The sequence below is a fragment of the Zosterops lateralis genome (assembly GCF_965231275.1).
Source record: "Zosterops lateralis genome assembly, chromosome: 11".
Classification (NCBI taxonomy): domain Eukaryota; kingdom Metazoa; phylum Chordata; class Aves; order Passeriformes; family Zosteropidae; genus Zosterops; species Zosterops lateralis.
In genome coordinates, this window is record NC_139771.1 from 4,515,621 (window position 1) to 4,527,338 (window position 11,718).

At 56.8% G+C, this 11,718-nt stretch overlaps 2 protein-coding genes across 2 annotated transcripts; both read left to right on the top strand.

Moving 5' to 3' along the window:
* Positions 1 to 395: 395 nt before the first annotated feature.
* MANF (mesencephalic astrocyte derived neurotrophic factor) lies at positions 396 to 5,122 on the top strand. The gene is made up of 4 exons (XM_083869818.1): positions 396 to 533; positions 2,798 to 2,925; positions 3,685 to 3,826; positions 4,779 to 5,122. The coding sequence occupies exons 1-4, from the start codon at positions 446 to 448 to the stop codon at positions 4,961 to 4,963; spliced, it is 543 nt and encodes a 180-aa protein (XP_083725944.1). The 5' UTR covers positions 396 to 445; the 3' UTR covers positions 4,964 to 5,122.
* A 368-nt stretch (positions 5,123 to 5,490) lies between these two features.
* On the top strand, positions 5,491 to 8,532 carry RBM15B (RNA binding motif protein 15B; the record flags this gene model as incomplete). Its single annotated transcript, XM_083869644.1, has 1 exon — positions 5,491 to 8,532. The coding sequence occupies one exon, from the start codon at positions 5,491 to 5,493 to the stop codon at positions 8,257 to 8,259; it is 2,769 nt and encodes a 922-aa protein (XP_083725770.1). The 3' UTR covers positions 8,260 to 8,532.
* Positions 8,533 to 11,718: the final 3,186 nt, after the last annotated feature.

The window sequence follows — 11,718 nt, forward strand, 5'->3', positions numbered from 1 at the left end:
ACCCATCCCGCGCGGCTCCTGTGCCCCGCCGACTGCACTCCGCTCCGGCCCCGGAGCGACTCCTCAACCTCACCTGCCCGCCCCGCTACAGCCGCAGCCGGGCGGAGGGCAGAGCCCGGGCCGGCCCCACCCGCCCTCAGGTGCGAGGACCTGCCCCTTTCCAACATGGCGCCCGCAGCCGCCCTCAGGGAGCGCTCGCGAGGCTCTTCCCGTAACAAAGATGGCAGCGAAGGGGGGCGGGGACCCGCGCCGCGCGCCGGCGCTCTGCCGCCTTCCCCCAATCAGCGGCCGCCAACTCTCCGGTGGAGGCGGTGTCGCGGCCAATGGGAGCGCAGAGCGTGGCGGCCGGGCGGGGAGCGGGCCAATGGGGCGGCAGCGGGGGCAGGCGGCGTGGGGTGGCGGTGCCGGTGGTGGCGGTGCGACGGGCTCTGCCGGGCGAGGCGGGATGCGGGCGGCCCACGGGCTTTGCGCGGCGCTGGCCCTGCTCCTGCTGCCGGCCGGTGGCCGAGCGCTGCGCGACGGGGACTGCGAGGGTGAGTGCGGGCGGGTCCGGCCCGCGGGCACGGCGCGGGGAGGCCGCTCCTCGCCACCGTCTCCCGCAGTCTGGCCCGTCCGCCGGGCTGTGGGGCCGGGACGCGGAGCAGCCTTGGGGCTGTGACAGCCGCGAGTGACAGCTCGGCCGCTGGGGCCGGGCCGGGCCGAGCCGGGGGGAGCGCTGCCTCCAGCGGCAGGAAAAGTCTCCCAAGTCTGGGCAAGGGCGGGCCGGGCGCCCCTGGCAGGCGGCCGATGCCGGGCCGGTGCTCGGGGCCGTCCGGTGCCGGGGCGATGCGCCGGGCGGCGCGCGGAGCAGGCAGGGCGGGGCTTCCAGCCGTGCCCCGCTCCAGGACGGGATCTCCCTTCCGACGGTGCTGCGCTCTGTCGGGAAGTTGCCGGTCCCTCCCCATGGGCTAGCGGAAGTGTAGAGTCTCCACGGGAAAGAGGAGCGACGACTTGGGGAGAGCGGACCGTCTCCAGGCTGGGAGATGAGCGCTGTCGCAGCTCGGCACTGGCGGGACAGCGCTCCCGGCCGGGTGACGGTGACCAGGGCAGGCAGCGGGAGAACGCAGGTGAAGTTACTCACCCGGACCGCGCCGGGACTCCCCCCTTAGTCACCGCAGTATTACGTTCATGGAGTGCTCCGAGTCCTCTCAGCGCGCACACCGGGAGCCGTGAGCAGCTGATCCTGATCAAGTCGGGCCCTTTGTGCACCACGGAAATACAAACACCTCGGAGGTGGAACCTGTTGAGCTACACAGCAAATTAAGCTGCTCCTGTGCAGTGAACTGAACAGATTCCCCAAGTGAAGCAAGAAGAACTTAGGTGGGGCTCTGGTAGCTGGTTGGGAGTTTGGGATACTAATATCCCTCCTGTACAGTAAGACAGAATGAGGGGAGGGAACCCTGTAAATCAAAGCTTCCAGCTGCTATCACAGCACTAGGCTGGAAATGTGTTTCTGTCCTGCGGTCACCGTCAGTGTCACTGCCTGCAGCAAGTTCTTTCTTCCCAAGATTTTCAGCTTACAACAGCTTACAGGGGACATCAGTGTGTCTGTGACTGGGGATAGACTGGTGGGAGGTAAATAAGGGTGCTGTATGCATACAAAAATGTTTTCCAAAATGGCCCATGTTATAATTAGTTCTAGTTTTAATGAGAGTACATTTCTACTGAGTTCTGTGATGGCCATACTCCATTCCCTGTCCTGCTCAATTACTGTGCCGTGCATTGTGTTCTGAGTTGAACGCAAGTTGCTAATGACAGTAATATTTGCCAGTCCCTTCCTGCTGGGGTAAACACATCCCATAAATGACCTAACTCATACCTGTTCCTTACTGGCAGAATGAATCCTGGCACTCATTTGCACAGGAAGGTGTGAGAATCCCCAGGTGCTGAGCAGGAATTGGGGGAGCTGCAGAGTGCTTGGTCTGGGTGATGCTGATATCCACAGATGAGTTGTGAGCAGCAGGATGACCAAAATCTGACACTCAGGGTGTCCCTCAGTCATCCCAAGGGCTGTGTGCCCTCCTTGCCAGCCACAAACAGGGCTGCTGCACTCTGGAGCACGTGCAGAGTGAGTTCTGCCAAGGGAAGGAGCAGTGACCAAGTTGTGCAGCCCTTCCCACAGGCAGGAACTTGGATCTGTCCTCTCAGCTGCAGCTGCACTTGTGGGAGTTGTGATACGTCTAAGAGTTTTCCCTCTTGCCATCTGAAACCACATCGGAAGCTTGTGGAAATGAAAGAAGGAGAAAGGTGCCTTGTGGACATAGCATGGGATCATGTTTCTTTTTCTCTTGGAAGTAATTTCAACTGAAGCAGCCTGGTAATCAGTGATACCCTGTTACTGAAGTCAGCACATGGGGAGTCTCAGAGGATTATGTATAGAGTTGGTTTTCTATCAGCACTGGGTTTGTCACCCGTGTTCTTACAAGCTGCTTCCCAAAGCAGCAGGACAACTTTAAATTTACATTTTTTTCATGGGCGTGGTTTTGTATCCATCATATGATCCTGTGCTCACTCAGGACGATGTACAGAGGCCCCTGGACACTTCCATGGATCTCATTTCTCAGACTGTCACAAACACACTAGAAGTACCAGGGCACGTTGTTGATTCACGTGTGCTCTGAATGACTTTCGGAAGCACGGGTGAAGTTCAGAAAATTCTGTTATCCCAACCCCCGATTCCATTTCCCTACAAATGTCCTCTAAGAGCTGCCATGAGATTACTGCTCTGGCTGATAACTCCATCCATCTTCCCTTCCAGTGTGTGTCACATTCCTGGGAAGGTTCTACCAGAGTCTGAAGGACAATGACGTTGAATTCACACCTTCCAGTATTGAAAAGGAGCTCTTGAAGTCCTGCAAAGAAGCAAAGGGCAAAGAGAACCGCCTGGTAAGTAGGGAGAGTCAGTAATATTTGCCTCCTGCAAATGAGAGGAAGCTGAGTTTGTATGATGTGGCTTTCCAGGGGCTGTGTTTGCTGGCTCTGTGACTATAGTTGGTCCTGTATTTTTTATAAGAAAGCACTTGAGGAGTTCAATCTCTTTACCTTAAAAAAAAGGAAAAAAACCACCACCCTGTCAACAGTGATTGGACTGGCTGGTGTCTCACTGTTACTGAAGCACTGGAGATTACAAAGCTTTTGTTTGCTGTAGGGCTTCCCTGTCCCTTTAATGGTATTAGGGGTGCTATATAATCTGTTAAAATATTTATACTCTTTGGCTGTTTAGCTGAAAACTAAATAAAGGAAAACCAAATTGCCCTAACTAAAACCAGAGGCAATTTGTGAATGAAGAGGCCCAAGGAAGAAACCCTGAACTCTCCTCAGAGAACTACAAAAGATACCATCTGACATGCTCAGGGGGAACACTTCAGAGAGGCTCTTTGAATGAAGAAGACTTTATTCCTAACCCTGTTCAATTTTTTATAAAGTTAAGATACAAGACCACCAGCCTCAGCAGCTGTAAAATCAGTGCAATAGAAAACACCTGCTCAGTATTCTGGGCACAGTTAGGTTCCTTTTGCCCAGTTCTAGCAGTTCCCTGTAACAGTAAACATCCAGCTGCAAAAACAAATGAGGACAGGGACAGAAAACTCTGCTTTTAGAAGCTTTTTTCCGTGCATCCTGACTTCATTTTTTTCTTCCCTCTAGTGCTATTACATTGGGGCCACAAGTGATGCAGCCACCAAAATCATTAATGAGGTGTCTAAGCCCATGAGTCACCACATCCCTGTGGAAAAGATCTGTGAGAAGCTGAAGAAGAAAGACAGTCAGATCTGTGAACTAAAATACGGTGAGTTGCCTGCACAAGGGGAAATGCCCATGGTTTGCTGGGGTGTAGATCACTGGGGGTGAAGCAACATCCTAAAACTACCCAGACCTGAGTTCTGTAGCCTGTTTAGGTTGCACAACCTGGGTTGCTCTCCATGAACATCCTAGAGAGTTCTGTGGAGATGCTTAGGTTAAGATTGTTGGCTGCTAACCCTTCTTGGCTTCTGCAGGGGCTCTGATCAGCCCTGGAATAAAGGAGTCCCAGGTGTAGCAGCACTGCTGTGCTCACATTGCCGTGTGGAATGTGGTGTTTGGGAGGGTTGTGTGGTGCAGCCTGTGCTGGCAGCAGGCAGGGGTGTCGCTGTGGCGGGGCTCAGGCCCTTGGCTGAGCTCTGCAGTCCCAGCTGCTCTCCTGTTCCCAGCATGGGGGTGATAAATGCCGCTTTCTCACCTCTGGTGTATCAGAGCATTCCACTCTCTGTCTCTCATCACCTTCCTTGAACTCTCATGTTCCTAGATGACTCGTCTTCCTGAAAAGACTTAACACAAAAAAGGCATAGAAATACCTCCTGCTTTCCCCTATCGCTGCCCTTACACCCCCTGGAGACACCCCTTGGATTGTGGGTCTTTATACTTATTTCTCCTACTAAGGTCATGTTACTTCCTGAAAAGCTTTTTGTTGTTGTCACTTTCTTATCTTTCCCTTGAAACCACTCTGCTGTATTTCTTTTATCCAGTGGAAGAGAAGTGTTGTTGCTCGTATAATAAAGGGGCTTTCAGGGCTATTGTGGAACTCCTGCATCTAAACTGCAACCAAGCTTTCTGTCTTCTGATAATTTTTAGCATTAAGAGCCTTATCTACTGTCCAAAACCTAATTTAGATGTTCCTTCCACCCCCGGCACCTCTCTCCCTCTTGGGTTTTGGCTCCCTCACCCGCCTGGTGTGTCTGAGCACAGCTCTGCTCTCCCTGCAGACAAGCAGATCGACCTGAGCACCGCCGACCTGCGCAAGCTGCGCGTCAAGGAGCTGCGGCGGATCCTGGATGACTGGGGCGAGGTGTGCAAGGGCTGTGCCGAGAAGTCCGACTTCATCCGCAGGATCCACGAACTGATGCCCAAGTACGCGCCGAGGGCAGCTGAAGCCCGGACAGACCTCTGAGCGCCGAGACCGGGGCGAGACTGGGGGCTGCGAGGGGACTCTGAGGGGCGACCTCGAGGCTCGGAGGGGCGACGGCGGTCCCGCGCTTTGTACGGGACTTTCATTAAAGTTCGCCGGTGTGTACCGGGCGGAGCCGTGCCGTGTGACGTGATTGCGGGACATTCACCCCTCCACACACCCCCTCCACACCCCGCCCCGCCGAATCCCGACATTTCCCCGTCCCGCCGAGTCCGCCATTCCCGGTCCCTCCCGCCCCCGCTGCAGCCGCGGACCGGCGCCGCGCGCGCCCCCTCAGCCCGTCGGGGGGCGGAGCTTCGCCGCCCGTCCTGATTGGCCGCCCGGGCGTCGCGCGCGGGCGGCGGGAAGCGCCGTGTGATGTCACGGCCCCGTGACGCTAGCTTGCGGCGCGGCGCGCGGAGCGATGACGTAGAGCCCGCGCGGCGCGGCGGCCGGAGCCGCCTTCGCTCCCTTTTGTCCAAGATGGCGGCGGCCGCCGGAGGCGCCTCCTGAGCCGCGGGCCCGGCGCGATGAAGCGCGGAAGCGACCGCGACTCGAGCCCGCCGGGGGCCGCGGGCGGACGCGCGGCCGCCGCCGCCAAGCGGCCCCGCGACCGCGACCGCGAGAGCAGCAGCCGGCGCGGCCCGCACCGCAGCTCGGGCACCTCCCGCAGCAGCCGGGACAAGTCCACGCCCGGCGGCGGCGGCGGCGGAGGCGGCGGCGGCAGCACCACCACCGGTAGCAGCAGCGGCGGCGGCGGAGGCGGCTCCAGCTCCCGCAGCCACCGCGGCGATGAGCGCGCCGGCGGCGGCGGCGACTCGAACCACCGCCCCGCGGGGAGCGGCTCGGCCTCGGGCGCCCGGGGCGGCAGCCAGGCCGCCCCGTCCTCCTCCTCCTCCTCCTCCTCGTCCCGGGCGCTCGGCGTGCCCAAGGCCAAGGCGCTGCCGGGCGCCGTGGTGGCCCCGTCGCTGCTGCTGGCCGGGCCGCCGCCGGGCGCCGCGCCCTCGCTGCTGCTGGCGCCGCTCGGGGGCTCGGCCGGGCTGGCCGGGGAGCCGCCCGGCTCCTGCGAGTACAAGACGCTGCTGGTGAGCGGGCTGAGCGCGGCCCTGCCCGACCAGCTGCTGGAGGACGGGCTGTTCCGCCTCTTCCAGCGCTTCGCGGGCGGGGGCGCCGGGGACATCAGTGTCAAGCTCTCCCACACGCCCGAGCTGGGCCGCGTCGCCTACGTGAACTTCCGACACCCCGGGGACGCCCGCGACGCCCGCCGGCACGCCCGGGCCCGGCAGCTGCTGCTCTACGACCGGCCGCTCAAGGTGGAGCCCGTGTACCTGCGCGGGGGCCGCCGCAGCCGCACGCCGCCCCCCGCGCCCTCCCCGGAGCCGCTGGGCTATCTGCCGCCCCTGCACGGCGCCTACCAGTACAAGCAGCGCTCGCTGTCGCCGGTCACCAGCCCCTTGCTGCGGGAGCCGCGGCCCCGCCACGCCGCCGCCGCCGCCGCCTTCGCGCTGGAGGCGGCCGCCATCGGGCTCTCCCGGGAGCGGGAGCGGGCCCTGGATTACTACGGGCTGTACGACGAGCGCGGCCGCCCCTACAGCTACCCCATCGTGGCCGAGGAAGACCTGATGCCGGAGGATGACCAGAGGGCCACCCGCAACCTCTTCATTGGCAACCTGGACCACAACGTGTCGGAGGTGGAGCTGAGGCGCGCCTTCGAGAAGTACGGCATCATCGAGGAGGTGGTGATCAAGCGCCCCGCACGCGGCCAGGGCGGCGCCTACGCCTTCCTCAAGTTCCAGAACTTGGACATGGCTCACCGGGCCAAGGTGGCCATGTCGGGCCGCGTCGTGGGCAGGAACCCCATCAAAATCGGCTACGGGAAGGCCAACCCCACCACCCGGCTGTGGGTGGGGGGCCTCGGGCCCAGCACCTCCCTGGCTGCCCTGGCCAGGGAGTTCGACCGCTTCGGCAGCATCAGGACTATTGACTACGTGAAGGGCGACAGCTTCGCCTACATCCAGTACGAGAGCCTGGACGCCGCCCAGGCCGCCTGCGCGCAGATGAGGGGCTTCCCCCTGGGCGGGCCGGAGAGGAGGCTCCGGGTGGATTTTGCCAAAGCAGAAGAGACGAGATACCCGCAGCAGTACCAGCCCGCGCCGCTGCCCGTGCACTACGAGCTGCTGGCTGACGGGTACAGCCGGCACCGGAGCCTGGAGCAAGACTTGAGGGTGCGGGATAGGACTCCTCCGCACCTCCTGTACTCGGACAGAGACAGGAGCTTTGTGGAGGCCGAGTGGGCCAGCCCCGCCAAAAACGCCGAACGCAGGAACAACCTGGAGAGCTACAGCCGGTCCGTGCGCAGCCGGAGCGGGGAGCGCTGGGGCAGCGATGGCGACCGCGGCGTCCCCAAGCCCTGGGAAGAAAGGCGGAGGCGCCGGAGCCTTTCCAGCGACCGTGGGAGGACTACTCACTCGCCTTACGAGGACAGAAGCAGGACAAAGGCCAGTGGGCCAGCTCTAGACCGCAGCCCCGACAGGGCTCGCAAGGAAAACCACACTACAGAACCCGGAGCCGAGAAAGAGCAGAGCAACTCCCTCCAGAACAATCGTCACACGGCTGAGGAGAAACCCCATCGTGAGCCGGCCGACGCTCCCCAGCCCAAAAAAAGGGACAGCGAACGCAATCATCGAACTGGTGAATCAGAATCAAAAACTCACGAGGAGCCAAAATCTGAGACCAAAAAGATAAAGAATTTATCGGAGTACGCTCAGACACTGCAACTCGCTTGGAATGGGCTTCTTGTGCTAAAAAACAGCTGCTTCCCCACCTCTATGCACATCCTGGAGGGAGACCTGGGTGTCATCAACGGACTCCTCAAAGACCATTCATCTGGCGGGAAGTTGACGCAGCTCAAAATCGCTCAGAGACTTCGGCTGGACCAGCCCAAGCTGGATGAAGTCACCCGGCGCATCAAACAAGGCAGCCCCAATGGCTATGCTGTGCTCCTGGCCACCCAGTCTGCCCCGGCAGGAGGGGCAGGGGCCGAGGGGACCTTCCCTGTGGTAGAGCCTGGCTTGCAGCGACGGCTTCTCAGGAATCTGGTCTCCTACTTGAAACAGAAGCAGGCTGCTGGGGTTATCAGCCTGCCCGTGGGAGGGGCCAAGGGCAGGGACAGCACAGGCATGCTTTACGCGTTCCCTCCTTGCGAGTTCTCTCAGCAGTACCTCCAGTCAGCACTAAGGACATTGGGGAAGTTAGAAGAAGAACATATGGTGATAGTTATAGTCAAAGACACTGCCTAGCCCACACTGTCTTTTCAAATTCCATGTTTTCTTTGTGTGTCACACAGCCCAGTTGTTTTTAAGGCTGATCATTTTGGTCGAGGCTCAAAACACCTTGACCAAAGTGGTAAGATTTTTAGTTTCTAATTAATTTTAATACCTATAATATCTATTAAAATTTTAAATAGAGCCCATTTTATTCGTTTTTAATATGTGACACTGTCCGCTGTTGTTCTGTATTTTTATTTTTTAACTGTATGAAAAGTTGTCAGTAAAGCCTTGTTCACTGATGGATTTCTAAACTTGTGCGGTATCCGAGTTCTTCTGGCCCAGGGAGGGCGAGTTTCCTGTGCTGCAGGAGCAGCCAGGCCAGGCGAGGCCCCAGCCCAGTCCAGTTCCCAGATCCCAGCCTTGAGCACCTCCTTCATCTTCATATGTGTCCTTCGAGGTGGGAGAGAAAGGGGGGGTTCTTTGTGCTGTATCAGAGACTGAAAGGTTGATTCTCTATTTTTTTTTTTTGTCCCGTTTGCTTTTTATTTCGTAAATTTGAGTCTGGATGCTTTGCTGTTGAATCTCTGTTTGAGAACAGAAGCTTCCCAGGAAGCCAACAACCAAGGAAGCAAATCCTGATCAAGAATAAAAGTGTTTTTCATACACACCAAAAAATTAGTTGATACTTGGCAAAAAGTTTGCTGCTGAGGAGTGGACCCTGTATTCAAGGTGGTGAGGTTTGAGACCACCTGGCACATGTCTCAGTCATAGAAGTTCTTGGATAAAACAAAAAAGGTCTGACATTCCCAATTTTTATAAAAGGTCAAACAAGCAGAAGAAAAAAGGGTGATTTAAGGGGGAACCCTCTTGGGCCCATATTTGATGTGGACAAGCCAGGGGCATGAAGGTGTTTGGTGAGTTGGAGGTGCCCATTTGCAGTCAATCATGTACTACCTGAAATCCTTTATTGAAAGATAAATGGCTGGTTTAATTCTTTTTTTCTAAAATTTAAAATTTTTGCAGGCTTACAAAAAAAGGCAGAAATGTGTTTGTCTGGCTGAGAATGTGTCCTGCTACCACGGTGACCTGTGACAGGAAGGAACCACTAGAGATCAAAATCTGAGCTCTAAAATGGGGTTGATCCATCACCTTTGCTGTGGAATGAGGTAGTTGGTTGGGAGGCCAGACCCTCTGAGTGCTCAACAATGTAAGGATGTGGTAATGAGTCCAAGTTGGAGTTAAAATCCACTCTGTTCTGTTTGGGGATATTTATTTTTTAAAATTATGCCTGTAGATTTTAGGAGACTTACAGAAAATTGTGTGGGATTAAAAATGCTACATTTTAAAGTTTCTTTAGATTTGCAGGTGTTTTTTTGTTGTTTTTCTCATGGTAAGCAAGAGAACAAATTTGTGGGAGAACCAGACTAATCTCACCCCAATCTCTGACCAGCAACTCGCTGAGGGTTGCTGAGAGCCCTTCTAAACCTCCTCTCAGGTATGATTGGTGTCTTGGGAGCATAACTCAGTCTAATGATGCTTTAATTTTTCACTTTTTAACCCTGCAGATGCAGGGACATCATCAGCTGATGATGGGGTATTAATATCAACTAGTTGGTTTGCTGGGCTGGGGGGGTTTGCATTTCACTTGATGCATCTTCCATGAAGGCACGAGTCAGATGGGAGCTGACTGCTCTGCTGGGAACAGCAGGGATCCGGGAATGTGCTGTGGCAGCAGAGGAGCATCTCCCCTGCGCGCAGCAGCCGGGCTGCCCTGGGGGCACTGGGCTGCCCTGGGGGCACTGGGCTGTCCCGGTTTCACACGGTTATAAGGTCACTGACGGTTATAAGGTCACCGACGCGGTTATAGGGTCACAGCTCCACCCTCGTGACCGAGTCCCCGATGCAGACGGTGCTAAATGCCAACAATTGTCAGGGCTCAGTGTTATCTGAAACCAAGTGCTAATACAGACCCCTCTGGCCCGTCCCAGGGCGATTAGAGCCCTTGGTGGGAGTATCCTGCCCTGGAGGTGTCTGGGCAGCCCGAGGCAGTGAGGTGGTGGCAGGACAAGGGAGGTGGTGGCAGGACAAGTGCCGGCCTGACTGGCACTGGCAGGGACCTGCAGCTCGTGGTGCTGGGCCGTGGCCTTGTGTGTGTTACGGTGTGTGAATGTTAGGAAAGGGAAGGAAAAAAAATCAGTAGATTATAAAAGCTGCAACCGTTTGCTGGCAAAGCCAAGGAACAGCCCAAAATGCCCCATCTCCCACTTTCCTTGTGAAATAAGTAAATAATAATGCAGGGTTGTTTAGAAGACAAAGGTTGGGTGAGATTTGAATGATGGGATTTCTGTTCCCAGAGAGGTGGTTGTAAGCATGTGAGACCAACAAACCTCCCTCCTACCAAAATTAACAGGGGAAAAGAAGTTGGGGAGTTAAGGAAGAAACACCTGGGAGAGAAGCAGCAGCACTGGTGTGACACGATGACCTGAGCCTTCCCTGCTCCCCTGAAGGCGAGGGAGCCACAGGGCTTCAACAGACTGTGCCAAGGCCAAAGGCCTCCCATGTCCACCATCCCCTCCCTTCACAGATCCCAGGCTGATTCCAAGAGAAGCAGAACTGAAAAAGGGGTGGCAGTTACAGCAAAATAACTCTGCATCTGGATCTTACAGCATCAAAGACTTGGGACTTAAACTGGGATGGGCAGCAGTTCTGGGGAGAAGATACAGGGGTGAGAGGCCTAAGCCCCTTGGTGATGCTGGAAGGTGCTGGGGAAGGCAGTGATAGGGTTGTTTTTGGGAAGATGGTGCCTTTCAGCCCTGTACAGTGGGGTGGTAAGGTGATCATGGCAGGGTAATGGTGTCTGGCCCCTCAGGAGTGATCTCAAACTCGAGGGATAAACAGTGTGAGATGGTGGATGGGCTGGTCTGAGAGTGCTCGTGTTTAGCCTGAGGTACCCCATCTTTTATTCTAAGCATCCATTCAGCAAACATTCTGTCTTACAAAGCCTCTTTAACAGCAGTTGCTGACTGTCTTTCCTACTGAAACAGGGATGAGGGCTAGCCCTGGACATGCTCTGACCAGTGCTGAGGAGCCTCAGTCATTACCCTCAGCTACTACACTTGGCAAGGTTTGTACCCTACTCTGCCAGCCTTGGCCGGGGGGGATTATTTAAGCCCAGCCCTGCAGGGATGTGTTGCTCCCTCCCACGGCGCTGTCAGGGCATTCCACAGGCTGTCCTCCATGGAAAGGTGGTGCAGTGCACCAGATGGGCCAGGCAGGTACTCGGGTCCCAGTGCAATGACCATGCTGCCAGGAGGGCACAGGCTGTGCTGGGCTCCTCTGCTCACATCATGGGAGGAAACAGCACCATCCCTGCTCCCCTCTGGTGCAGAGGTAGGAGTATTCCTTAGCCAGCTGGCAGGACATTTAAATCTCCTTCCACCCCCTAAGCCAGGGTCTGTAACTGCTGCATAGAATACTGTATGGCACCAC